The 26,320-nt window shown below is 40.7% G+C and overlaps 1 protein-coding gene across 3 annotated transcripts in view; it reads right to left on the bottom strand.

The window, feature by feature from the left end:
• The window catches only part of CERKL (CERK like autophagy regulator), a 52,106-nt gene extending 29,016 nt beyond the window's left edge, over positions 1–23,090 (bottom strand). The window contains exons 1-2 of one of the 3 annotated variants that reach the window (XM_089519630.1): positions 22,748–23,090; positions 3,597–3,839 (exon numbers count right to left, since the gene is read on the bottom strand). In XM_089519630.1, the coding sequence (XP_089375756.1) occupies positions 3,597–3,839; positions 22,748–23,072 (568 nt within the window). In that variant the 5' untranslated portion in view covers positions 23,073–23,090. Of the gene's footprint in view, positions 1–3,596; positions 3,840–5,918; positions 6,219–15,314; positions 15,654–22,747 lie in introns of those variants that run through there. The other 2 variants (XM_089519632.1, XM_089519631.1) reach the window with 2 other exon arrangements.
• Between the last annotated feature and the right edge of the window lie 3,230 nt (positions 23,091–26,320).

Raw genomic sequence — 26,320 nt, 5'->3', positions numbered from 1 at the left:
AAGTTTCATCTCTCACTATCATAAAAGCTACAGCCTTTGGCTTCTTCAGGACCTACCGTCTATTCAATTGCTTACTGTGGTTTCTTACAGAAGCTGAAAAAACACTTTAAAAGAGAAAAGCCAACTGTTCCCCTGTTAGTAACAAATGTGCTAATATGCGCTAGTTTAAACTTGATCTATCAGTGAATCAATGAACCATGAAAGGTAGAGGTTAATCAGGGTGTTCTGAAAACAAAGGCTCATAGGGCGACAGCGACGCTATCCTCAGACACACATCTGTGCTGTTTTCAGTATTTAGTTTTATGGCAGCAGGCTTATGTTTACAAAAGTTAAGAGGTGAAATGATGTCACTGTCATATACATTATTAATATTTTATACAACAAGCAATAAGAAAAGTGCTACATAGAGACAGAAGTAATGATGTGAATAAACATCTTTCATGCAAACTAGAGATATACCACTGCTGATATTACACTGTTAATGTATAACATTAATGGGATAATTAAACCTTCACGCATGAAGCTTTAGACATGCACATTAAAACTTGGTGTGGGAGGCATGTCATAAAGGAGATTTGAGAACACATCTATAAATGTGTTCTATAAATAACCATTCTGTCTTTTATTCTGAAATAAAAGCTATATGTTGCTTATTATAAAGACAAATCAAACTTCAGGCCTAAAAATGCAAACACCATGCCAAATTCTATAGTTTCAGTTTAAAACTAATCTAAGATTATCATAGATTGACAATGAAAAATGTGGCTGTGTTAGAAAAAAACCTCTTCTGATTTAGATCTCGTCTATTAATATTTTTTTATTAATATTTCATAAATCCAACAGATTTCCACTATACAGTATTCATTTGACTAAAACTTCAGTGAACTATAAAGGCTGAGTATTTCCTTTCCTAAGACTGTTTTAAACCTGAATATCAGATTACTGAAGAACATCACAATCAACATTAAAGCTTAATAATACAAATCAAGTTCAAAGTGACCTTCTTTGATAAGTTAATTCTTCTTCCCTTAAAATAGACATCAGTTAATCAAACTTCTCTCTGAATGTCTCTAAAGATTTTCTTCCTGCCCTTGTGCTGTATCACTCTTGGGACATATGCAAAAATCATATTCATTAAGATATATCTTTAAAGGAAGACTTTACAGTATAAAAGAGTTGTGCAGAGAATAATAATTTAAAAAAATCATATCAGACACTGTTGTGTCTTCCCCACCCCCCAAAAATTCATCATGTTTAGTATAACTTTTAGGAAAGGTTTTGAAGCAGTCTTCAAAAGAGTGATATTCAACTTCTTAATATTGCTTCTCCCTTTCCATCATCATCATCATCATCATCATCATCTCCTCTTTGAAATGGAACTAAATTTGCATTTGGCTTGTTCATATACATAGGAAGCATATTCCAGGGAATGATATATGAGATCAACATTTTCATTTGCTACATTCAGCCTGTCCATCCCCCCCACCACCCTCACTGCCCTTGGCCACCTCCCCTACCATCCTTGTTTAAGTACTTCATGCATATAAGTAGGACGGTCAGCATAGAACAGAACAGAAACGAAAGAGGTGCTGGAAAAGGAAATATGTGGTATGTTGCCTTATGATGCAGAGATTCACATTGGGAAGGATAATCTCACTGTATGAAAATGAGAGGGCAAAGAGTGGATGCATAGTCAATCTGACTAGAGAAATAGGAATGATGGAAGAGAAACAGGATGAGAAGGAGGGGAGGAAGAGGAAGAAGAAAGTTCTGATCTTAGATTTAAACTACTATGAAAAACAAATCTTTGTTTTTCAGAATTGTGAGCTGTCTTACAGAGCATATATGTCATATACAGTTACATTTCTTGAATTACACTGCTCAATGGGAAACACTAAAAACATAATGACAATCACAAACCCATGAACTTCCTAATCTTTGCATGTACCGGTATGTATTTGTTGTTGTTGTTGTATACCTTCAAGTCATTTCTGACTGATGAAAACTCTAAGGCAAACATCATACGGTTTTCACAGCATGTTTCTTTTGGAGGGCTTGCCATTGCCATCCTCTGAGGCTGAGTGTGTGTAATTCATCCAGTACATACATACAAGACAAACATATTTTTTCCAGTTCCCCACCAATGCCACCAACACCAACCTTTCCAATATTTTGACACATTCCTCTTTGGATAAAATTTAATCACAGACCACAATGGCTTACAACATCTAGCCAAACTTTTTAGATTTCCATTATTATTTTGCCATTTAGGTTAATGAACAGTCCTGGAGAAATCAAAAGCTCATTCACTTCTATGGCATCACAGTTGATCCTAATAAATTTATTGTTTTCCTGTGGATTTTATATTTTTCTTTCTTCTTGTGGATCAACATGGTTGTCTTCCTTTCTCTACCTATTTAGTATTTACCTGATTTCAAGCTGTTACTCTTAACAGTTAAAGCACTAAATGGCTTGGGACCTCAGTAGTTGAGGGAGTGCTTCTTTATGTATATATGCATGCCCAAGAATTGAGATCTATTAGAGGGGTCCTTCTCTGTGCCCCACAACTGGGTAAATACATTGTGGGAGAACATGGGAGAGAGCCTTCTCAGAGATGGCATCCCAGTTGTGGAATACCCTCCCTTTGGTGGTCCCATTGGGACAAAACCTGGATTTTAATTAACGCCTCCAGGCCTAGCTGATTTTATCCAGGCTGTACTTGTCCTATGGTTACATGATTTAAAATGGTTTTAACCAGTTTTAAATTGTCTGTTTTTTAATTGATAGACCATTTAAGATATTTTAATCTTTTTAAATTATTACTAATCCTTATCATTTTAAACGGATGGTATTCTAAGCCACCCTGAGATCATTTGACAGTGGAATATAAATATTTAAATAAATCAAGAAAATTAAGTCCATGCAGATTTGTGACTCCAAGATCCTAACCTTGTTCCATGGATAGCATGGAATAAATGTTTACAAGGTAATGGAACACTACTTGCATATCATTTTACCCTTCCTTCAGCAATCTAGTTTGCCTAGACAAGCTCATGACAAAACATCACTGCTTATAATGAGAAATAGTAGTACATGACCTTGATTTGTGTCACATTTCCAGTACTTCCAGAAAAGCATTTTATAGCCTCAACTGATAGCTGACACTAATACAGACTGTATACAGTTAATTTGTACAAGATGTGCCTGTAAAGAAGAGTGGAATGCTGCCAGAGAATCTAATAACTTGCTAACATGTTAAACTACAAAAAGGAACTACCTGAGTTAGTTTATTACGTTGTCACAGGTGATATTTAGGCTTGGTTTAGACAAAAGAAAAAAAACCCGACTTGTGGTAAGTGATATTAAGAACACAATCAGAATCTGCCTGTCATATAGCAGCAAACTGAACCCTCCCCTCCCATTAGCCCTTCCCTGCTGACCTCTGGTGGCAGGGGGGGAAATGAAATCTGGACTACACTTATCAAGAAATAAGGCCAGATCAATGGGTATTGTTAGCACAGTTAGCTTCTTGCAACAATTATTAAAACATGATTTTTAGAAAATATAGAACAAAAGTATTTCTGAAGAGTACTTACCATTCAGAATTTCTTTCAAACATCGAAACCACAAATGACAATGGTCTTCACTTAAGTTATTTAGATTGATGATGGAATCTTTAAGTTTGTTGCCCTCTTTTTTTAAGCACACAAAAATGGCAATGCCTAATAATAAGCCACCTTTTTGCTGTCCAACAAAGCGACGACGTTTCAGTTTTATGGAAAATACATCTTTCATTTCAACATATTCCTCCTTCTGTTGCAAGCCCATCCTGGAATCACCTGTCCAAAGAGCAGGTAAATGTAAATACTCAATAAAGAGTACATATATAAGATATTCATTCACAGTTTGCAGTCAACTGAGCAGGGAAGTAGAGACATGATGGGACAGAATCTTCCCCTTCCCTGTATGAGGTCAGGCAAAAGTAATATGATGCAGCACCTCCTAGCTTGTTTTCTCCCTTGTTGATAAATTTTGCCATCTTTATCACACTCAGACATTGCTTTTGCCAGACATGTTCCAGTTTTTTATCTCCAAAATGTTGGAGGATTATGTTCCATGTTTCTCTAATTGAATCTATCTCTAAAGTTACCACTACCTTGCTAAATCTAGGGTAGTCTTGCTAAATGTAAATCAAGTAAGCTACCTGCTTCTGACTAAAACAGCGTGCATGTCTTTTCAGCCCTTCAAGATTGGCCTTGCAGCTGGTGAGGTGTTACAGCCAAGGGCCCAAGGCCAACAAAACCAAGGGAGTTGTGAGAATATCTATGGTTACATGTTGCTTATACAGAATAAGATAAAAGACAAGTCAACCAAATAAACATATTTTTCTCATCTGTTTCTTGCTTGGATGTTGTGGTCTCACTTCAAAATAAGATGACATAGGGCAATCAGGTTTGCTGGTTTCTACCTTAATGGGTACTTAGCAGTAATAGTTTTTGAAATGATGTTTTGATTCTTATACTTTCTATTCTGTGAACCTATGGAATTTCAACATCATTTTCTCACTATATTAAAAACACACACAAATATTATATTTCCTGTATTTAAAATCTTCAGATAATTTAAATTTTCTTGATAATATATATTACACTACAGATTTTCCTCCACTCAAGAACTGTCCATTCATTAGTATCATACTGATTATTGCTAGCTGTTTCAAAACATTAACTCTCTTCTCATATTACCTGGAAGGATACAGGGTACCATCTGTTCTTACAAGGGATTTAAGTATACATTAGATATCATGCTATTTATTTAATTCGGCACCCACTTGCCATTGTATTTTTTAAAGTCAATTTAATTACAAGGAATAAAGATAATCTCTCCTGCCAGGTTGTTCCACCACTATAAGAGGAGAGCAGGGACCTTCATAAAGTAGGTTACACTAGTTAGATTTTCTTTTCTTTTTCAAACACTCACCATTAAGAAAGGTCTTAACTAAAACAATAGTCCATAGCTCTTAAAAATATTGTTATAAGCCAAGAGCTTGTCTACATCAATTTTGGCACATCTGCCTGATGTGGAGCATAAACAGGATTAGGGATGGATTTATCTGCTTGATGCTAATTGTACTCACAGTTTCTGCACATGTCCACTTTTTCAAAAATAGCATGAAAAATAAATGTAGATAAAGATATAATTTCTACCAGCATGTGTTAAGCACTTTGGTATCAGGTAGATGATTTCTTAAGTAACTGGACCTTTCTAAAATGATTTCAAATGAGAATTTCCCCTAATTAGTATCTAAACATTATCTTACACTCCTTACACTGTGACTTACCACAGAGGACATGAATATCAGGTAAATGTTTCTCGTTTTTCCTCCACAGGCTTTAAGCAGTAATGCAAATCCCCCTCTTAATTTAAAGTGTCTGTCTGTGTGTTTGGGAAGGGACGATTGCACTTATGCATCTCAGCCAACATGGCACTCCTTGGTCTCTTTTCTTTTTGGTTCCAAGGAGTCTCTGCCAGGTAGCAGCTGTGTCCCAAGCTTTAAGGATACTGCTGCTGTCTGGCTCTTCTTGCCTGCTAGTTCACCAGAGATGTTAGGTAAAAGGACAGTCAGTTCCTTACATTCTGAGGGGAACAGCTTCCCTACAATTTAAGGAGCATGAGATAATAGTGGCAGCACTGGATTCAAATAACATAAGGTCGTTTGGACACATCCTCCAGTTCCAACTCCCTGTCCCATCAAAATAATTCAATCTTGTTATTTGTAATTAAGCTTAAGTAGACTAGATTTATAACTGTATGGATTTGGTCACTGTGACTATTATATTAAAAAAAAAAGGATAACAGAGTTTTGATGATGGTAATGTAGTGGTGGTGGTGGTAATCAGTAGTAGTGGTGGTAGTACCTTTTTCCACAAAGAATGATTGCTTTTCTGGACTGGCTCCTGCCCATTCAAAATGGTCTTGTACAGAAGAACAACCGTGCATATCCACCTGAGGTCTCTTTGCACCCCATATGCATACTGAACAAAAATTATTTGCACTGTTAGTTTTGATAGTGCCAAGTACTTGTTTGCAGAGGAAGGGGATGATTCCAGTCTTTCCCTGTCTGTCTCACACCAGCTGAACATTACTTTGCCAGGAGCAGATGAGAACACATACAGACAAATTCTGAGGCTTTTCAGTTTCCAGATTTAAACATTACTCTTTTCTATATCCCAAACATGCATCACAACAGTTGCAAGTGACAATGAAGTCCAGCTACATGCCTTTCAAAAATATGCAAAAAGAAACATCTATTAATATTAAGCTGTATAATGGTTTTAAGACTGTCAATTTTTTTCATTTATTCTAAGGATGAAGCTTATACGCACATGCTTAAAAATGAGCCCCATTGTACAAATCAAATATGTTCAATGCTCCAGTCAAATAATTTCCAGAGAAATTTGAAAGCAATATGATGTGTTCAATCTGAAGCAAAATACACACAGCAAGAAATCACAGCTTTGAAGAATATTGTGCAGTCTGTTAGAAAAGTCTATTGCTTCCAGTTCAATGCAACATATCCAGTGGTAGCCATACAATATGTATTTTGTGAATTTTGGTTAGTCCAATAAAGATATCACGATTTTGTGGATTTTGGATGTTATTATAGTTCAATGCAAATTTCATTTGCAAAGTATTTTCTCTATAAAGGAAGTGTTGTCCCTGAACATGATTTTGCAGTTTATACTGGTGTACATAAAGCTGCATGATTGAATTATCTAAGGCTTGGAAACTCTGAAGTCACACAATACTGAGAGTGGAAGAATTAAAGGTGGGTTCAAAGTTTACTGAAACATGCATGCTCATAATTCAATATTCTTTCATTCATTCTCTCTATTTACAATATATCACTCTTCATCTCGAAGTTCTGTATATGAACTACCCCTACTTTGTTTGTGGCAACAGCAGATATGAAAGTCCTTCTTGTGGTATCAATCTGTGATCACTGTTTCACACACACCTCTTATCACTCAATACTGAAACCATCAATAAACAAGCATATGCACATATATCCAAAGTCATAATAGTAGATAACATTAAGTTAAAAGATAACAGAATATAATATTAAAGTTATTCAACAATAATTTAATTGCTGTAACTAACAATGTTTATTGCAGAATCTGAGTTGCAATTCCTGGGCCTGAAATGCACAGGCCAAATAAAGTGGCTTCCGGACACTCTAGAGGCATGGCATTTACATGACCCATGCCCCCAAAGTGGTCAAAAGCTGTGCCAAGGCTGCTCTAGGGGCTAAAAGTCTGACCAAAAAGGAGCAGAGACAATCTGGCTCCTGGCAGCAGCCGGCTTGGGATTGCGGTGGCAGCAGCCCGCTTTGTAAGCGAGGTGTGTGGTCACCACAGTCCAAAGGCTGCTCTTTATCGTCCGTCTGCTTCCCACCTTAGAGGCCTAAATATAGTAGAGACATCTACTAATGGAACTCCTTCCATTAGCAGAACTGAGAAGGAAACCATGTCCCCTTCCCATCATGACCCTGCTAGCACACCAAACCTCTGTTTTGGAGAACTGGGAAAACCTACATAACCAATTTCTGGGCAACATATAGAGCTGCAGGGTAAGGCAATGTGATATGGGACCAAGGCTATTATATTTATAGACAGTATTTTGTGACTACCGGTATATAAATACAGTAATGTTTGTTTGTTGGCATTGTTAAACAGTCACTATTTCTATGCATTAGAATATATTATGAAAATTTTGTGTATTGTGTGTATATTTTAAGACCTAAATCTAACGGCTAATCCCAACAGGAGTAAACTCAGTGAAACAACAGGAATTATATAAACTGTTGACTTATCATTCCACAATTAATTTAGCAGGGTCTAGTGACTGGGCTTGCGCTTCAATTTGTCTATGTCTATGTTATTGTAAGTCTCGAAAGTCAAGACAATTTGTATTTTTAATATATTGGACACTACATGCAAACACTGAGTGTGCATACAGTATTCTGACCACAAAATGAGTTCCAGTTCAAACTGTGTACTCTTTCCCCCCATGTTGTTTCATGCCATGTGCCTCCCTGCATGGTGCTTGTAATCATTGTGTCAACCTGTGAATCAGATTTGTCAGTCAGGCTGAGAATAGTAAGTTCATGGATCAAAAATGTAATTTTTAAATGTGGCATCTCTGATGATAGATGCACACATGATGTTCCATAAATGAAAGTGCACTGATGCAACAACCAATCACTCTAGAACACAAAACTTGATTATTCTGACCTGTTGGAAAAAGAATTGCTCATGTTCTTATATTATCTGTGTCAACTGCATAAGGGGTACAGCTAATCCTGTGTGTAAGCTTCATTATTACTCTGCAGGCTTCATCCAAGGCCAACCATAATAACTTGTCCTATTATTCCCAGAAATTATAGTCCTCCCTTGCCTTAATTTTTGTGTTCAATGTTATTCATACCAACTGCCTCAAAATAAAACAACACTACATGTACATGGTCATATCAATGTATGACTCAATAGCTGAGTAAGAATATAGTGTTATATATTTATGTGGAACATTAAACATATATTCCTGGAAATAAAAAACAAAGTGTGACAATAAAGGTCTCCTTTTACACACACACACACACACACACACACACACACACACACACACACATCCTACTCCTCCTTTTCTTACTTTTGCATGGCAAGGTAAGAATCTTGCATTTTCTAGGGTGTAGGCACCGCCTGGTCTCACTATGTGTATTCAGAGGATCAGCCCAACAGTGCCAACTACCAAGCTATGATCTATCCAAGCAAGAAACCTGGACGTGGTTCTTTTCCTGACTTAATACAGCAAGAGATACTTTGTTTCATTACTGCTCCAACAAACTGTAACATAGCATGGCTCCAAGATTGCAACAACTGGCATAGGTCACTGTTATGTTGGGCGGGTGGGCTGTGTATGGCTCCATTATCTCACAGCTGTTTATTAAACAGGACTTCCTAGTCTCCTTCAGTTGGTGCTGAGAGCATTGTTCTGTTACCAAAAGCAAACTCAAAACCAGAATGGCTAAGAGTATTAATTTAGAATAACAAAATATATACCGTATATACTTGACTATAAGTTGACCTCATGCATAAGTCGATGGCAGGTTCGTGGGCCAAAATAATAGATTTTGATATGACCCGCAGATGGCAAGCAATAAGGTGGCAATAAGGATGGCAATAAGAAGAGCCCACTGTATATATTTCAAAAAAATTCCTCAGTTACACACAATAATGTATTTTATGATATGTATTTTAGACATGATTGCCTGTATGGAGATTTTTGGTTGTAATCCCGCTTTGATCCATTGGGAGAAGCAGGAAAATACATATAAACTTATTATTATTATTATTATTATTATTATTATTATTATTATTATTATGTTCCAGGATAAATCTTGCCAAGAACACTCTGTAATAGGATTGAATTAGTACTATCATAAATCAGAAACAACTTGAAGGCATAAAAAATAACATCATTGGTCATGCTTCTATAAAAGTTGAACAAATGTCCAAATATAAGTCCATTTGTAATTTTTGTCTATACACCATCCTTTCAAATGTTGCAAGCATTGTTAGATCTTCTATCTGCTGGATCACAGATGGAGGGAAATTATCCTTCCAGTAACAAAGTCAACAGGGTACAAAAATCCACTTCCATTGGCCATTTGTTAATTTCCAAGAAACCAGTAAATAACTCAAAAGAACATGTTTGCCCCTGAATAGCAAGGAACTTTCCAATACCAAATTTACTCATGTGATAACTTCCTCCCAAAATATAGCTACTATGGGAAAATTCCAAAAAATATTTGTTAAGAAAGTGTTATGAGTATAACATTGCCAAGGATTTGCTAATTTATAAAGCAGTTTCTTGAGTAGACAATGTGGCAACCAATATTTCTGACACTCAAACAGGCCAAATGATGTAGTTTCCAGCCGTGTTCGGGGCATAGCATTTAGAGGACATGCATCCCAAACACGGCAAGAAACCACACTGATACCACACCATTACTGAAGAACTGGCCCAAGAAGGAGCAGGAAGTGGCCTGTATCAGGGCAGGGCATGAGCAGTTGTCGCGGCTCTGACACGAATGGCGCCAGCGTGGTCCTGCTGCAGTCCTTTTGGACCATATTTTTTGGGTCTGAAATATCAATTTCTGCTGTATAAGACATTGTCGGAAATCTGTAGTCACACTAGTTATACATATTAAAACCAATAGCCATTGATTAATCAGTACTGGGTATTCCAGTTCTCTGTTGCATTCATGTTGTAAACCTTGTATGTCATATTTATTTATAGATAGCAGAAATTTTGAGAGAGAAAGAGAGGTTGCTGGTTTGGACACATGGTTGGCCTTAATTAAGATCATTTATAATATCAGATGATATTTCCACAATGCTGGGAATACATGTTCCTTTGAACCAAGAGGCTATGCTGAGGGCGAAAGTGTTGCTGGTATGGTCTCCTATGTCAGGCATACTTTTGCTGAGGAGCCAGACTAAATGTGCCAAACAGTTACTGGACAACAGCAGTAGAGGAGGGTACCTCTGCCCAAGAATCTCTCAGAGACAAGGCCAGTGGAACCCAAAGTAAAATATGGAGGCTTCTTGAGAAATCCATTGTCCTTTGCCAACAAAGAGGCCTGTGGCCTCACAGGAATGGAGACAGATTGGATTGCAAGGGAGGAGTCCTTGTTGAGATGCAAATGGACTGCAAATTTCCTGGACTTTGAAAATCTTCCATGTGGCCAGAAGGAGGAGGAGGAGCCAGCCTGCAAAAGATGTCCTCCCCATACCATCTTAACTAAGGACAGAAACCACAGAATGCAGGCATCTTACTAACATCTCTCATTTTTCTCCTGTTTGGTTTGTAACATCTTGCCTTTAAAAGCATGCAACGAGTATATTATGCATTTCAGTTGGCCAATAAAGATATCAATGTTTGGTTAATTTTTGTTTGACCAAGCTAACACTTGTTGGTACAGCACAAAAGGGGGCACAGTGAACCCCTTTTGAATGCCTTTGGCAATCCAAAATGAAACAAGAGATAATGCCAGATGACACTCCTAGGACGACACTCAACAAGCTACTGGGGTACAGCAGAGGACAACTACAAATAGTATTGGACCTAATGATGCAAATGAACTCATGCTAAAAGATGTCCAACTGTTCACATGCTCAGGGGGAAAGTACAATGATACACAACACATTTTATAGCAACATAGAAACTGAGAAGCATGAAAGACAGGAAGTAGACATAGTAAAATAATAAATGGTGAGAGCTGGGAGGGAGGGAGTACTGCAATACTTTGAGTGAGCAAAATAAACTGGGCAGGACTGGGACAACATGAGTCAGATAATTAAACTGTTTTACTCAGGAAATGAAAAACTAAGAAATTGGGTGAAATTAATAGTGAGGAGAGATTTAGAATGTATTCAAGGGATATAAAACAGTCTTAGGCGCATTACAGACCGCCCTCAAGCGGCCGTTCTCCTGCCGCCGCCATTAGCTGTGGCGGGAAGCCCCTGTGGCCAGACCACGAGGCTTCCGGCCGTAGCGAAAAAGGAGCGCCGAAATGGCGCTCCTTTTTGGCCCCCGGAAGTGGCGCCGCGAGGCGCGAGGTGTGCACTCGCGGTGTCACTTCCGCCGCGCCACGTCTGGATGCATAGCGTCCACGACGTAAAAATGGCAGCACCCATGTGGATGGGCGCTGCCATTTAGGACGCGCTCCGCGCATGTTGGGAACAAGGCCGGTTAGGAAGGGGCAACTCTTCCTAACCCTAGCACGCCCCTTCCTAACCCTAGGACACACGGAGCACGTCCTAAATGGCAGTCTGTAACCCGCCTAAGTCTTATACTGCTAAGTTTTTCCTAAACTCATAGCATGCCGGTGAGAGGGGGGAGGGAGAGAAGAGAAGGAAGTGGCAGCGGCAGCAGTGGGTCTATGGCTCCAGCTGCTCACCTGCTGGTGAGAGCTGGGAGGGAGGGAGCGAGAGGAGCAGGAGGAAGAGTCGGGAGAAAGAGGAGGAGGGAGAGGAAGTGGCAGCAGCATGGCGTTTCATCAGAGGGAGTTTGTTATTGCTATCCTGAGATTGAGAGAGTGTGCTTTGTGTGTGTTTGTGGGTGTGCAAGTCATTCCTGGAGACCCTAAGGTGAAATGGGGGTTTTCATGGCAAGTTTTGTCAGAGGGAGTATTGCTGTTGCTAGCCTGAGGCTGAGAGAGTGTGCCTTGGGTTCCCCCCCCCCCCCGAGAAGTCCCACGCCCCTGGACATCCCACCCCCAGCACCAAGTGACACCCAGTGCGGGAACGCCGCTGAGTTTGGGAACTGAGTCTCTAAAATCTTCACCATCACTTATCTTCCTCCTTTCCTATTGCCCTCAACTTTACCAAATATTATACAGTGGACCCTTGTTATACGCTGGGGTTTGGTTCCAAGATTCCCCCATGGATAACAAAATCCATGGATGCTCAAGTCCCATTAAATATAATGACATAGCAAAATGGTGTCCCTTATAAAAATGGAAAATCGAGGTTTGATATTTGAAATTTATACTTTTTTTTTCTTAACATTTTCAAACCGTGGATGCTTGACTCCATGTATAAAAAATCCATGTGGGCCGACTGTAGTCTTTTCTAGTGAGTCCTTTCTTCTCAATAAATAGTCAAAATATTACAATTACAAAGTTTAGTAATCTTTTCTCCCAGGGATAGTTTGGGCCTGATTTGCTCAAGGACCCATTTATTTATCTTTTTAGCTATCCGAGGTACTCTCAGAACTCTTTTCCAGCACTGCAGCTCAAATAAGCTGATTTTTTCCTATCAGCTTTCTTCACTGTACAGCTTTCACAACCAAATACAGAAATGGGAAGTACAATAGCATGGACAATTCTAACCTTACTATTTAATTATCTTTACACTTGGGGATCTTGTCTAGTTCCTTTGTAGCTGCCCTTCCAAGTCCTAGTCTTCTTTTGATTTCCTGACTGCAATCTCTGTTCTGATTGACTACTGAGCCCAAATATGGAAAATCTTCAACTACTTCAATCTCCTTATCATTCACTTTAAAATTATGTAAATTGTCTATACAGTGGTACCTCGGGATACGAAATACCCAGGTTACGAAATTTTCAGGATACGAAAAAAACCCATAGGAAATTATTGTTCCGGGTTAAGAAAGTTTTTTCGGGTTACGAAAAAACTTTTGGTGCTTTTCTGCGCGATTTCACACGGAATCGCAGCTTTTCCCCATTAGCGCCTATGGGGATTCGGCTTGCGAAAGCCTTTCGGGTTACGAAATTGACAGCGGAACGAATTAATTTCGTAACCCGAGGCACCACTGTAGTTATAATTTTTATTTTCTTGACATACTAAAGTGAGTATGTCCAAATATTAATACAAGATGCCACATATACAAGATACCAATAATATGTAGGAAATCTGGAAGGATGGACCCCAGCCCCCAACATTTGACTCAAATTTGTGTCTTTCTAACTGAAATCCTAGGAGGAGATGACCCCCCCCAAAAAAAATTCTCCTAATTAGTTTTTTAAAAATAATACTTGCAAGGTATATGAAGAATTCCACATATAACACAAACAATTCTAGGTATAATATTCATTTTAATCATGATTACCTTACATCACCGACTTAGCTTTAAGCCCACTCATCTCTCTTAACCTTGTACAATATCTTTTATCATTTTATTTATGTTAAAATTAATCATCTGAGATAGCTAAGTCCCTGGAGATACTTATACCCAAATAAGTAATAGAATTTGGACAATATTGAAACTGCCATGCTTTAAATACCCTACAGTCTCTCTTGTCTCCCACTGGCAGTATTTCTGACTTGCATCATTAACTGAATGCCTGGATATTTTATCAAAATTATTACAAAACTGCATTAAAACAGGGCTGCTGGGGCTTTGAGATGAACAATAAAAGATAATTGGCAAAAATAAAGTTTTAAATTCTAAACATTATTTTTTATTTAAAAAATACTGAAAAGACAAACTAAAATCATGTATTTGTCATATTCTTGACTTCTGTTTTCCTACTATGCTTAGTGTTACTTACATAACCTTGTTTTTCTAAAGCTCTTTCTACAGAACTTCATCCCACTATAGTCAATAACAATAATGTACTGCTGGTGGCAGTAATTATGTCATTTGTTCACTTTTCTTTCAAACACTCACTCTGTTTCTATGATACACACCACTAGGCAGAGCCTGACATCTGTTCTTTCAGAGACTGAAAGGTCTGCAAAACTAACTTCAACATATTTTCCTAACATACCTTCAAGTAGCCACTAGAGGGTAAACTTAGAAGGGAAATATGCTCAAAAAAACTGAAACATCCTAATTTTATACCGCATATAGATCTACCACTAACAATTTCACTGATCACTTTCTGTAATGACCTTCTCAACGTAACATATCACACATGTATTTTTAAATGTCCATTTTTGAAGAGTTTTTCTTCAGTTTTAGCCAGCACTAAATTAAAGTGCAATAATGTTTGTTAATTTAATTATTAAAACAGTTTAAATATTAATCCATGCAAAATCAGATTTTTTGCCTTAATCCATGCAAAATACTGCTTCCTAGCTAGAACCGAAGGAACGAATCAAATCTACATACAAATTTTTCAGTGCTGCAGAGTTCAAAAGCAAGTAAAGCATGTAATTGCAAACATTATTTCAATGAATATCCTGTTTACCTACTCCAAATATGTTAAGGTACATTTCAAATTAACAAAACTACTGTTTCAGAGGCTTTTGTAACTTATTCAAACATTGTGTAGAATTTCACCTAGCTACTCAGGACTGTGCTGTTTAAAACAGAGTCCAAATCACACTTCGCTATTTTTAAATGCTTTGGATTAGTAGCAAGCAACAGCAAACATGGATAAACTGACCATCTGCCAGAACTGGACAGACTTATACTGGCAGTGTAAGTCATGCAGTTTTAAACATTCTGTAAATTGAGAGTGACAACACATGCTAGAACTCCTGAAACCAAATTCCAGAATTTAGGAAGACTCAATTCAATGCTCTTTCCATGATTACATTGTACTATCATGCCAATTTCCTCTTCAAAGACTGCTCATTTTATTGTGTCACATGCAAGCACAAGCTACCATGACATCACTGCAGAATTTGGTCCTTGTTTGCACTAGAGCAGCACACTGATATGGAATAACTTTTCTGAACAAATGTGGCACCAGAATGGAGTCCAACTCAACTTTTACTTACGTGTGGCTGCTTCTTTGATATATTCATGTGATAGGATCGGAGAACGTCCACAGCTTCAAACCTTTCTAGAACTTAGAAATCAAGTGTCATACTAGATTGCTAAGTAGTGTAAAAAACTAATTAGAATCACATATTGACAACAAAATCATTTTTAATGACTCAGGAAGAAGTGAAGACAGAGAAACTAGAGTCCAATAATCATACTCAAAGCTACTTCTTGTATAATTCTATGTCACCTTCCCCCATCACAACACACAGAAACACACACACCGTATTTTTGAAAATCAGACTACTGTGAGCAGATGTAAACAATGGCCTAAATCCAGAGGTACTTTTCTACTAACAATGCCAGTAATCTCTTCAATTACAGTTCTGGGTGTTAGTGCAGATAGGGTTGCCATAAGTCAGGAGCTCCAAACTGGGACAAATGTAGGACAAATGTAGGACACATTTTTTAAAAAAATGGAGGACACACCAAACAAATAATGATTTTTTTAAAAATGTTAATATAAATGCATGTTTCTTAGACATGGTCAAAATGGAGGAAACTTTGTTATTTAATAACAAAAATAAAATAAAATAACCAAGGCTGGGTTGAATATATTTAAAAATAAAATAAAATCTTTCCCTCCCCCTGCCCCAGAGGCCTATCCTCCTCCTTTGCCTCCTCCTCCTCCTCCTCCTCCTCCTTTGCCTCCGCCTCCTCCTCCAAGGCTCCTGACACTGGCCAATGGCAGACTGGGGCTGGAAACTAGGCCAGCCTCTGCTCGTCTGCCATTGGCCAGAAGGCTTAGGAGGCGAGCGCTGCCCCTTAAGCCTCGCGCGGGTGAGCGCGCGCTGCTGCCGGCCGTGGCCCAGGCAAGCGCCGCGGGCTGCACAGCAGCTGCGCTGGGGGAGGGTAGGTGGAGGAGGAGCGGTGGAGGCGGAGGGCGGCGCGGCGCGGCCATGGAGGAGGAGGAGGAGGGTGGCCGGCCAGCCGCGTTAGCAGCCGTGGTAATGGCCGCAAGAGCGCACCCGGCCCGGAGGCTGGGCCCGGGACAAAGGTCCCAATTGGGGGGGAACTGGGCCGGGGCAGGCAGGGGCCCCCAAAAGCGGGTTTGTCCCGGGGGCCGCCGGGATATGGCATCCCTAAGTGCAGAGCTTCCTTCTTCTCAGCTGTCCTAGATCTCCACAGATCTAGATCAGTCCTGAACAGAGATTAGTTTCTGTGCATGTATTGACCTTACTAAAGTGGGATAAATAAGTTTTAAAAACTGCCATGGTTTGTATCTAATGGTGTCCTTCCATCCCTTTTCTCTTGCAACCCCATCCCCAATCTGGACCAAAGATGTAGCTTAGAAGTTCTCCTAAATTCAAAATGCAGACTTCCACTATCTATGGACAAGCAGGTAGAGCTGATTATCAGTATAACTATGATCAGTTAAGGCTGATTTTGCCAGCCATACTTTCTGGAGAGAGCAAAGTTCACTCCAGTCATCCATGCTCTTGCCACAACAAGACTAAACTAATATAAAACACCTATGTGTAACTACCTTTAAAGAAAGTTCAGAGGCTAAAGCTGGTGCAGAGTGTAGCATTTGCACATAGAACTTAGCTGTTCAAAATCTGTACCATGATTCAGTACCAGATACACTGTCACTTCTCTTCAGGACCCAGTTTAATGTATTGGTGACTAACTTTAAAACCCTAGTTATATGAGGGTCCATCGTCACCCATATGAACATGTATGTAACATAAATTAGCTTAAGATAAATTAGATTGGCTGGCATGAAAGAAATGAAACTTAAAGTCCTGGGGCCCATTCACACTATACAAATGTAATGTTGTGATTCCACTTTAATAGCCATGGCTGCATCCTGTGGAAGGTGGGATTTGTAGCTTGGTCAGAGGCACCAAAGGAGTTCTCTGACAGACAATTTTAAATATCACTTCCCCTAAATTTCAAATCCCAGGATTCCATAGGATGGACCCATGGCAATGAAAGTGGAACAATAGTGTTATAATTCATTATAATTATAATGAGAGCCTTTAGGGCAGAAGGGAAGGGTATAAATACCGTAAATAAATAAATAAATAAATAAATAAAATAATTCTGAAAGGCTTGTGGTTATTCTAGGATGCAGAGGCACCATTTATAAAATACAGTCGACCATTGGTATCTGCAGACTTGCCACCCAAGAAACCAAGCATCCAGAAAATGCAAGCCTGGGACAGTCCCCATTGTTCCATGGCAGCACGTGCACACAACTACACTATCATTAAGTTCCATTGTCTCCAATAGCAGTGTGGCCACATGCATGCACCACCACAAGAGAACAGGGTTGTCCCTAATGGTAATGTGGCTGCATGCATGCGCTGCCATTGGACACAACAAGGGACTGAACATGCAAGGATTTTGGTATCTGCAGGATGGTCTGGAACGGATCCCCCATGGATACCAAGGGCCAGCTATATTTTTTTCTTATTAAAACTAAATGTGTTTAATTGTTTCAATCAATTGTACTTTAGCTTTTTTTTTTCAATCAGCTTTGTTTTCTATATCATTTCAATGTTTACCTTTGGGAACTGCCATCAGGAAACTTTACTTCAAAGGTCAGGATAAAAATAAATTCATCAAATGAAACACACATACACACAAGATTAGATAAAGTTAACAAATCATCAACTAAAGATAATGGTATCAGGGTTTTTTATTATAAAACTTTGTGTGTATTTTAAAATTTGTTTGCTGCCTTTTTCCAGATTGCAGTTTGACAAAACATAAAATATTGTAGAATGAATGGTATCCAAACCAAAGGTCTTGTTGATACCAATGCGACCCGAGTTGTCATGACTAGCAGTTTTATCCTAATTTTAATGCAAAGTGCATCTAATTGTTTGAATCCACCAGAATAATAATATTCAGATTACAAAATACATGGCAGAAGCCAGACTAAAACCATGGTAAATAAAAAGCAAATCTCAAAAGAAGTGCCACCCAAGCAAAACAAAAAACAAAACCAAAACCTGAAACAAGGCAAATGAAGCAGAATGAAAAATGAACCAAACATCCCTTCTCTGCTTCCCAAAAACTGAGTTTGTCTGATGCACACAGAATAATAATGGTAGCACCTGTGAGATCCTCAAGGGAAAGATCATTGATACATGATACAACTCCTTGTTCCATGCAGATTCTTCAGTGAAGAGTTCAGCTCCTGGACAGATAAATACAAGATCACAAGTTTCCTAAAGTTTCTGGTCTTAGGGGCTAAACTCGGGGCACGCTGCACACTCCAATGCCACCCCATTTATTAAAAAAAGGATTAATGGAAAAGTCACTGATTTAAATCACTCTTTTTTTCATTTTTTGTTCATTCAGATTGCCCTGACAAGTAGAAAAGGTCCTTGACATTGCCTTTCCAAATAAGAATTATTCCCCCTGCGCATGAAATTTGAATCGCCTGAGAAGGTTAGGAATAGGAGGCACTGCGCTTCAGTGGTCCCGTTCCTTCCTCTCGGGCAGATTCCAGAGGGTGGTGCTCGGGGACAGTTGCTCGGCAAGGAAGGAGCTTAATTGTGGTGTCCCACAAGGTGCCATCCTGTCCCCGATGCTTTTCAACATTTACATGAAGCCACTGGGAAAGATCATCCAGAGGCATGGGGCGGGGTGTTGTCAGTATGCTGATGACACCCAGATATATTTCTCCATGTCTCGGTCTTCAGCTTTGACTTCAGATGGCGTCTCTCCTCTCAATGACTGTCTTAAAGCAGTAATGGATTGAATGAGGGAAAACAAATTGAAGCTGAATCCAGACAAAACAGAGGTACTTACGGTATTGGCTCCGAACCTAGGTATCGGGATACAACCTCCTCCAGTCCTGGAAGGGGTCACACTCCCCTCAAAAGACTGTGTTCGCAGCCTGGGGGTGCTCCTAGATTCGTCGCTTCACATGACAAATCAGGTGAATGCGACAGTCAGGAGTGCCTGTTATCAGTTTCAGCTGATACGCCAGCTGCGCCCTTTCCTGGAAGTCAGGGACCTTGAGACTGTAGTACATGCGCTGGTAACCTCACGTCTTGATTTCTGCAATGCACTCTACATGGGGCTACCCTTGTGCTTGGTCCGGAAACTTCAATTAGTTCAGAACATGGCAGCCAGATTGGTCTCTGGTACATCTAAAGGGACCATATAACACCGATCCTAAGATCACTGCACTGGCTTCCCATCAGTTTCCAGGCCCAGTACAAGGTGTTGGTGATTACCTTTAAAGCCCTCAATGGTTTGGGTCCAACCTATCTTCGAGACCGCCTCCTTCCATATAATCCTCCCCACACACTTAGATCCTCCAGAAAAAATGTATTACAGCCTTGTAAAACAAGGCTTTCTATGACCTCCCAGAGGACCTTCTCAGCTATTGCGCCCAGATTGTGGAATGTCCTGCCAGACGAGATCCGTCATATTACCACTCTAAACAGCTTTTAAAAAGCTATAAAGACGGCTCTCTTCCGGCAGGCCTTTCCCGAATAGCTCTCTAGCTAACAGAAGGAAAATCTAATTGCTGAGCTCTGACTTCACCACAGTTATTGTATTGTTTTTAAGTATGTTTTGTTTTAAATTCTACATTGTTTAATTGTATTTGGGGGGGTTGAGGGTTCGGATTGTATATTTTAATCTTGTAAGCCGCTTCGATTGCATTTTGTAGAGAGGTGGGATATAAATTTTATTTATTATTATTATTATTATAATTTTCCTCCAATCCCCAAATTACTAGTATTGCAAAGAAGAATCACATCTGTTGTGTTCGCTTTCCCTTGGTCACTTTGCCTGTCCCTTTTCTTTGGATCATTGCTGTTGTATGCCTTCAAGTCATCTCTGACGTATGGTGACCTTAAGGTGAATCGTCATGGGGTTTCCTGAGTCTGAGAGTATGTGACTTGCCCAAAGTCACTCAGTGGCTTTCCATGACCCAGGGAGGACTCAAACCCCGATCTTCAGAATCTTCTTAGTCCAACACTCAATGCAAGGTTCAATTGCTGTATTTCTAAATGTTCGACTCATGTTTCAAGTAACTGCAATGCAAAGAATTTGCACACTGATGGCAAAGTTCATTGAGGGGCAGAATTCTTGACTATGGGAAGGAAAGCCCTTGTTTTGCCAGGGTTGGGGCTCCCCTACACCCCTGGGGTTAGAGGGAGAATCACTTTTCAGCCAGCTCAGTCAAAAACAGAATTGCAACCCACTGGCCAGGATTTAGTTTCTTAGGTTGTTAGTGACTTTGCCCACTAGAGCTTCCACTGCTGAAACCGGATTGGCACTAAAAAAAACATTCAGGGGTAGCTGTGTTGGCTGTAGAACAAATAAAAAATCCACCAAACAATTGATACATTTATTGGGACAACCAAAGTGCACAATTACATGTTGCAAGCTTTCAAAGCTCCACCGGTTTCTTCATGAGGCAAGCTGTTAAAAACCATACAGGAGTGGGGGAAATGGAAGATGTTAGTCATGGGCCTGCATGTTGCCTGCTTTTTGTTCTCAGTTCAGGTGGTATGGAGGGGTATCATTTGCAGGCTGGCACCTCCTCCTTCTAACCATGTGGTCACTGGGAGATTCTCAAAGCCCAAGAAATGTAACATCCATTTGCAAAACGAAAAAGATGCTTCTTTGCAATCAGACTGACACTACTTTAACTGCCTTGGCTGCATGCTAGGGAATTCTGGGAACTGTAGTTTTGTGAGGCATTCACCCCCCTCTCTCTCTTGGAGAGCTCCGGTGCCACAACAAACTGCACATCCCAGGATGCCATAAGCTCGAGTGCCACAACAAATTCCAGGATTCCATAGCACTAAGGCATGGCAGTTGAAGTAGAGTCCAACTGGATTGTTTCTGCAGTGAGAAACAAGTTAGCAGCACTTTCCCCCTCAGGAGCACCATTGGGACAAAGGAAGGGGGAAAGGCAGGACTCCCCATGGATGCCCACAGCGGGTGGGGGGCACTGAATTCAATAGCACTGCCCTCCCAGACACCAGAGGACCCATGCACGTTTGTGTGTGTGTGTGTATGTGTTGTGTGCCTTCAAGTCCTTCCTGACCTAAGGTGAATCTATTATGAGGTTTTCTTGGACAGATTTGCTCAGAGGGGATTTGCCCTTGCCTTCCCCTGAGGCTGAGAGAGTGTGACTGCCCCAGTGGGTTTCATGGCTGAGCTGCTGCTGTAGCCCTGCACTCAAACCATTCTTCTCCAGGCTGGCTCTCTCCAGGGGCCCTTCTTTCCTGAGAAATCCGAGCAAACTGAGGAGGTAATGGGATCTTGCAGTGACTTTGTGGCTACCGTCTATACTCAACTATAAGTCGACCTCATGTATGTAAGGCCAGGAAAAGTTTTGGGGCCAGAACTATGGATTATTGCTATGAGCCGTGGATAAGTCGAGGGTAAAACTTAGGGGCATATAGCAAAGGGTCTAAAGGATGAAACAAAACAAAACAAATGTCAAAGAACTTACAAAATCCCAGCAGACATAACTCTTGGTGTTTACTCTTAAGGTTGGACGGATGAGAGAGTACAAGGGGTTGGTGCTTCCAGGACAGATTATACTCTTGTTTTTCACCAAGGAATGGTTCCTTCTTTTGAATAAGTGTTAAGATACTGGACTTACGCTGACCCATCGACAAGTCAGCTCAGGGGTTTTGGGATCACTTTTTTGACCTAAATTTCTAGACTTATACATGAGTATATACAGTACACTCATCCCTCCATATTTGTGGCTTTGACGATTCACTGTTTTGATTAATATGTTCTCTCTAGGAATCTCTAGGTCCTCCTCCAGTTCAACTCTATGGTCAACTGACTAAAAGTTGCCCTGAAAGACCCAGAGATTCCTAGAGAGACTAATCTACTAGGCACTTGTAGCTCCTCCAGGGCAGTCCTATGGTCAGTGTCTGTTGGATGTTGACCACAGAGTTTCACTGGGGGACCTAGAGATTCCTAGAGAGGTGTCCTCTCAGGTAAAAACATGGTGTTTTGGTTACTTGTGGTTTTTCTATATTCACAGGGGTCTTCTGCCCCTAAACCCAGCAAATGTGGAGGGACGAGTCTAATGGAAAGAGAAAAGTTGGTAACATAATAATAATAAATAATAATAATAATAATAATAATAAACAACCTGAGCCTCCTCCTCCTCCCCCTCCCTCAGAAGTGCCTTTGAGGCTGACTATGAGGTCCAAAACACACTGCAGCAAGAATCCAGTTTGGGAGGGTCTGCTTTAACCGACCTAGTTCAGTGCTAGGGAATCCTGGGAAGTGTAGGCTCCCAACGTCTCCCTTTCAGTCAGTCTCCAGAGCGTACTGCTTTCTCAGGCTGTGACTGAAGGGGACTTGAAGGGGCTTCCCCAGCTTCTCCCCCTCCCCCCCAAAAAAGAAACCGCGCCCGAAGCCTGGGGGGGGGGTGTCTCACCTCGGGGTCTCTCCGGCTGGATGGCTCTCCAGCTGAGCCTCCGGGGGCTGAGCACTGCGTCGCAGCTCCGCTTCTGGATCTCGAAAATGCCCCTCAGGAGGGGCTCCTCCTCGCCTTCCTCCTCCTCCTCCTCCTCCTCCTGGTGCTGCACCTGGCTGCCTCTCCCCCAAAGAGGCTCCCCCACTTCTTCTTCCTCCTCCTCCTCCTCCTCCTCTTCCTCCTCTTCTTGGGACCTAAAAGTCACCCCAGAGCCTGGCTTCAGCCCTGGAGGAGGGTCTTCGGAGCTCTCGCTCCAGGCTACTCTCCTGGGGCGGTGCATCATCATTATTATTATTATTATTATTATTATTATGTGAAAGAGAAGGGGGGGGAATGACCACTCAGAGAGAGGGAAAACACTGCCCAGTGCGTCTCTCCTCCTCTCTCTGCTACCAAGGCAGCAACAGCAACAGCAGCAGCAGGCGCTGGAGACAGAGTGCAGAGCGCGCGCCTGCCTGGCATGCTGCTGCTGGGGAATCCCCGGGACTGAGGCGCGCGCCAGACTTGGTCCCTGGGCGCGCGCTCAGGGAAAGGTGACCTTTCCTGGCCTGGGAGAAAGAAAGGCGGGAAATTCGAATGAGGGACTCCCCCCCCCCCCCTTCCTTCCTTCCTTCCTTCCTCAAGAATTGGTCCTTCTCTCTCACAACTAGAACAACTGTCTGGGGGCCAGCCAAAGAGAAAGGGAAAGAATATATCCAAGTTTAATCCTTTACCAGCTAGTTAGAAGGCTTTCATTCAATGGAATTATAACAATAGGCTTTAATACAATGAAAACAACAACAATAATAATAATATCCTACCCTTTCCCCAAAACTAGGACTCAAGAGCAGCGTACACAATTAAAAACGGTACAACGGGACATACTAAAACATCTGTCGGGGATGCTTTGATTGAGATTTCCCGCATGGCAGGGGGTTGGACTGGATGGCCCTTGGGGTCTCTTCCAACTCTATGATTCTATGAAAGGGCAGTACAGTACTTCCCAATACAGAAACCATACTTGCCCATAGAGAATTACTGGAGAATACTTGCCCTTTAGGAAAACATGGAGATTACTTGCCCATAGGGAAACAATGGGAATACCTGTCTACAGGAAAACAGGGGGGTTACTTGATTCTCTACGGGCAAGTATTCTCCATGCTTCTCTAAGGGGAAGTAATCCTTACGTTTTCTTATGGGCAAGTATTCCCCGTAATTCTCTATGGGCAAGTACTGTCCTGTGCTTTAGTACATCCCCGGTACAATTAAAAACACGAAAAAGTGTTACATTTTAAAACAGCATGAAACCATTTGCAATATTAAAACAGACAGCATGGAAAAGAAGAAAACGCAGTTGAAAAGACGACAGTGTTGAAACACTGACAGTTAATTAAGTTCATTTTTATTTTGGTGTTTACTCTTATGGGACCTGGCTACTCTCTCAAAAGTCTTAGCAAGAAAAAACGAAATCCCATCCATTTCAGTTTCTGCCATTCCATTTGGAGAGCAGTAAACCTAATGATTCTTTTGTTACATTCTCACTCTCACCCCAACTATTCCTTTGCTTTCCTTTACACATACCCCCCCCCCCTTTTATAACATTTTTACTTTTCACTTTTTCCTTAGATTCCTTTAGATTACCGGTACTAGTGTTGCCATTTGTCCCAGAAAATCTTGGATTGAAGGGACTAAAACTGTTTGGGCTGGGCCAGTTTGAAGAAATAAACCCCAGATTTCTTAGTTTTCTGTGGGTTTTTCGAGCTATGCAGCCATGTTCTAGAAGAGTTTATTCCTGATGTTTCGCCAGTATCTGTGGCTGGCATCTTAAGAGAATGCTGGCAAAACGTCAGGAATAAACTCTTCTAGAACATGGCCACATAGCCTGAAAAACCCACAAAAAACTATGAATGCCAGCCATGAAATCCTTCAACTTCACCCAATTTCTTCTTTAACACAGACCTATGGGTAGGTTAAAATGGAGCAGTGGCAATGAAGCAGGAAACTGCAAGATGCCTGGCACTGGCAGGAGCCTCATCCTGCCCTGCAGGCCCTGGTTTCTACTGAACAGGCATAGCATTGCCACCTTCTTCTTCCGTTCCCTCACCTCTTCCCCTCAACAAGCCCAGAAGGCTGGAAAGGAAAAGAGGCAAGCAGAGGCAGCTTTGTGTTGTGTGGTGATTGTGTGGGTGACTTGGGCCTAGGTTTAGGCATTTCCTGCTTAATAACTTGATTTGTTTAACCCATTAGTTTTCATCATTGGAGGAGACTTGGGGAAGAAGAAAAGCGACTGAAACATTGTTCAGTCATCCCTCCATATTTGCGGCTTTGTTATTTGCGGATTTGATTATTCGTGGATTTCATTGCAACCACTGTCTAGGTCCTCCAGTGCAACTCTGTGGTCAACTTTAACTAAAAGTTGCACTGAAAGACCATTTGTAGCTACTCCAGTGCCATTCTATGGTCAGTGTGTGTTGGACATTGACCACAGAGTTGCACTGGAGGACCTAGAGATTCCTAGAGGTATCCTCTCAGGTAAAAACAGTGTTTTTGTTATTTGCGGTTTTCCCATATTCACGGGGGTCTTGTTCCCCTAACTCTAGTGAATATGGAGGGACAACTGTACTTAAATTCAGTCAAAGAAACAGGAGATTATCAGACAGAGGACAGGATGGAGATGAGAGCGAAGCAGATCACTCTCCCATAATTGTCCCATCCTTATTGCAACCACACAGAAGAATATCACACACATAGTTTTTTGTGGGTTTCGCAGGCTCAATCTCTGGAGATGCCAGCCACAGTTGCAGGTGAAACATCAGGAATAAATTCTTCTAGAACATGGCCATGTAGCCCGAAAAACTCACAAAAAACTATGGATGCTGGCCATGAAAGCCTTCGACTTCATAATATCACACACGTCACGCTTGTCCTGTAATTATCCCGTCAGCAAAGTGGAATTGTCCTGTCACTAGTATTGATGGGTTATTCAGTTAATGAAAAATGAAGGGAAATGATGGGACAATACCAGCTCTCTTGACAGGACAATGACAGGATGAGCATGACGTCTTCAGAAAGTCTTTTGCATTATCATGGTCAATTGCACTTCAGTGTTGGGATAATGACCAGATAAGTGTCATGTTATATGAAAGTCCCTCACACAATAGCACAATAAGGACAGGACAAGGATGGAACAAGGACGTTCTTTTCCTCGTGTGATAATCTCCACAGTCTTCTCTTTGTTTACAGCATTACTGTGAACAGAAAGCTGGGCTCACTCATGACACAAGGGAATGTGGAACTGATTTTAAAGAACGTCAAACCTGCAATATAGGCCCAGTATGGTAGCACAGCTCATTTGAGCATTAATGTGCCAGAGCCTGTAAATAACTAATTTATCATTGTTAATTAATTAATTTGATTTACATCCACCTTTCTCCCACCAAGAGACCCAAGGTGGCTTTCAAAATTCAAAATAGAAGTTGGCTAAAATATCACATTGCAAAGGTTTAACATTTCAAGCTACAATAAAACATGGTGGTGGTGGTGTTTTGAGCTAAG

This window comes from Sceloporus occidentalis, unplaced genomic scaffold, assembly GCF_023333645.1.
Source record: "Sceloporus occidentalis isolate IW3139 unplaced genomic scaffold, rSceOcc1.0.p SCAF_4, whole genome shotgun sequence".
NCBI classification, from domain to species: Eukaryota; Metazoa; Chordata; class Lepidosauria; order Squamata; family Phrynosomatidae; genus Sceloporus; species Sceloporus occidentalis.
Note: the sequence above shows the minus strand (reverse complement) of the source record. Positions and strands in the feature narration are given on the sequence as shown.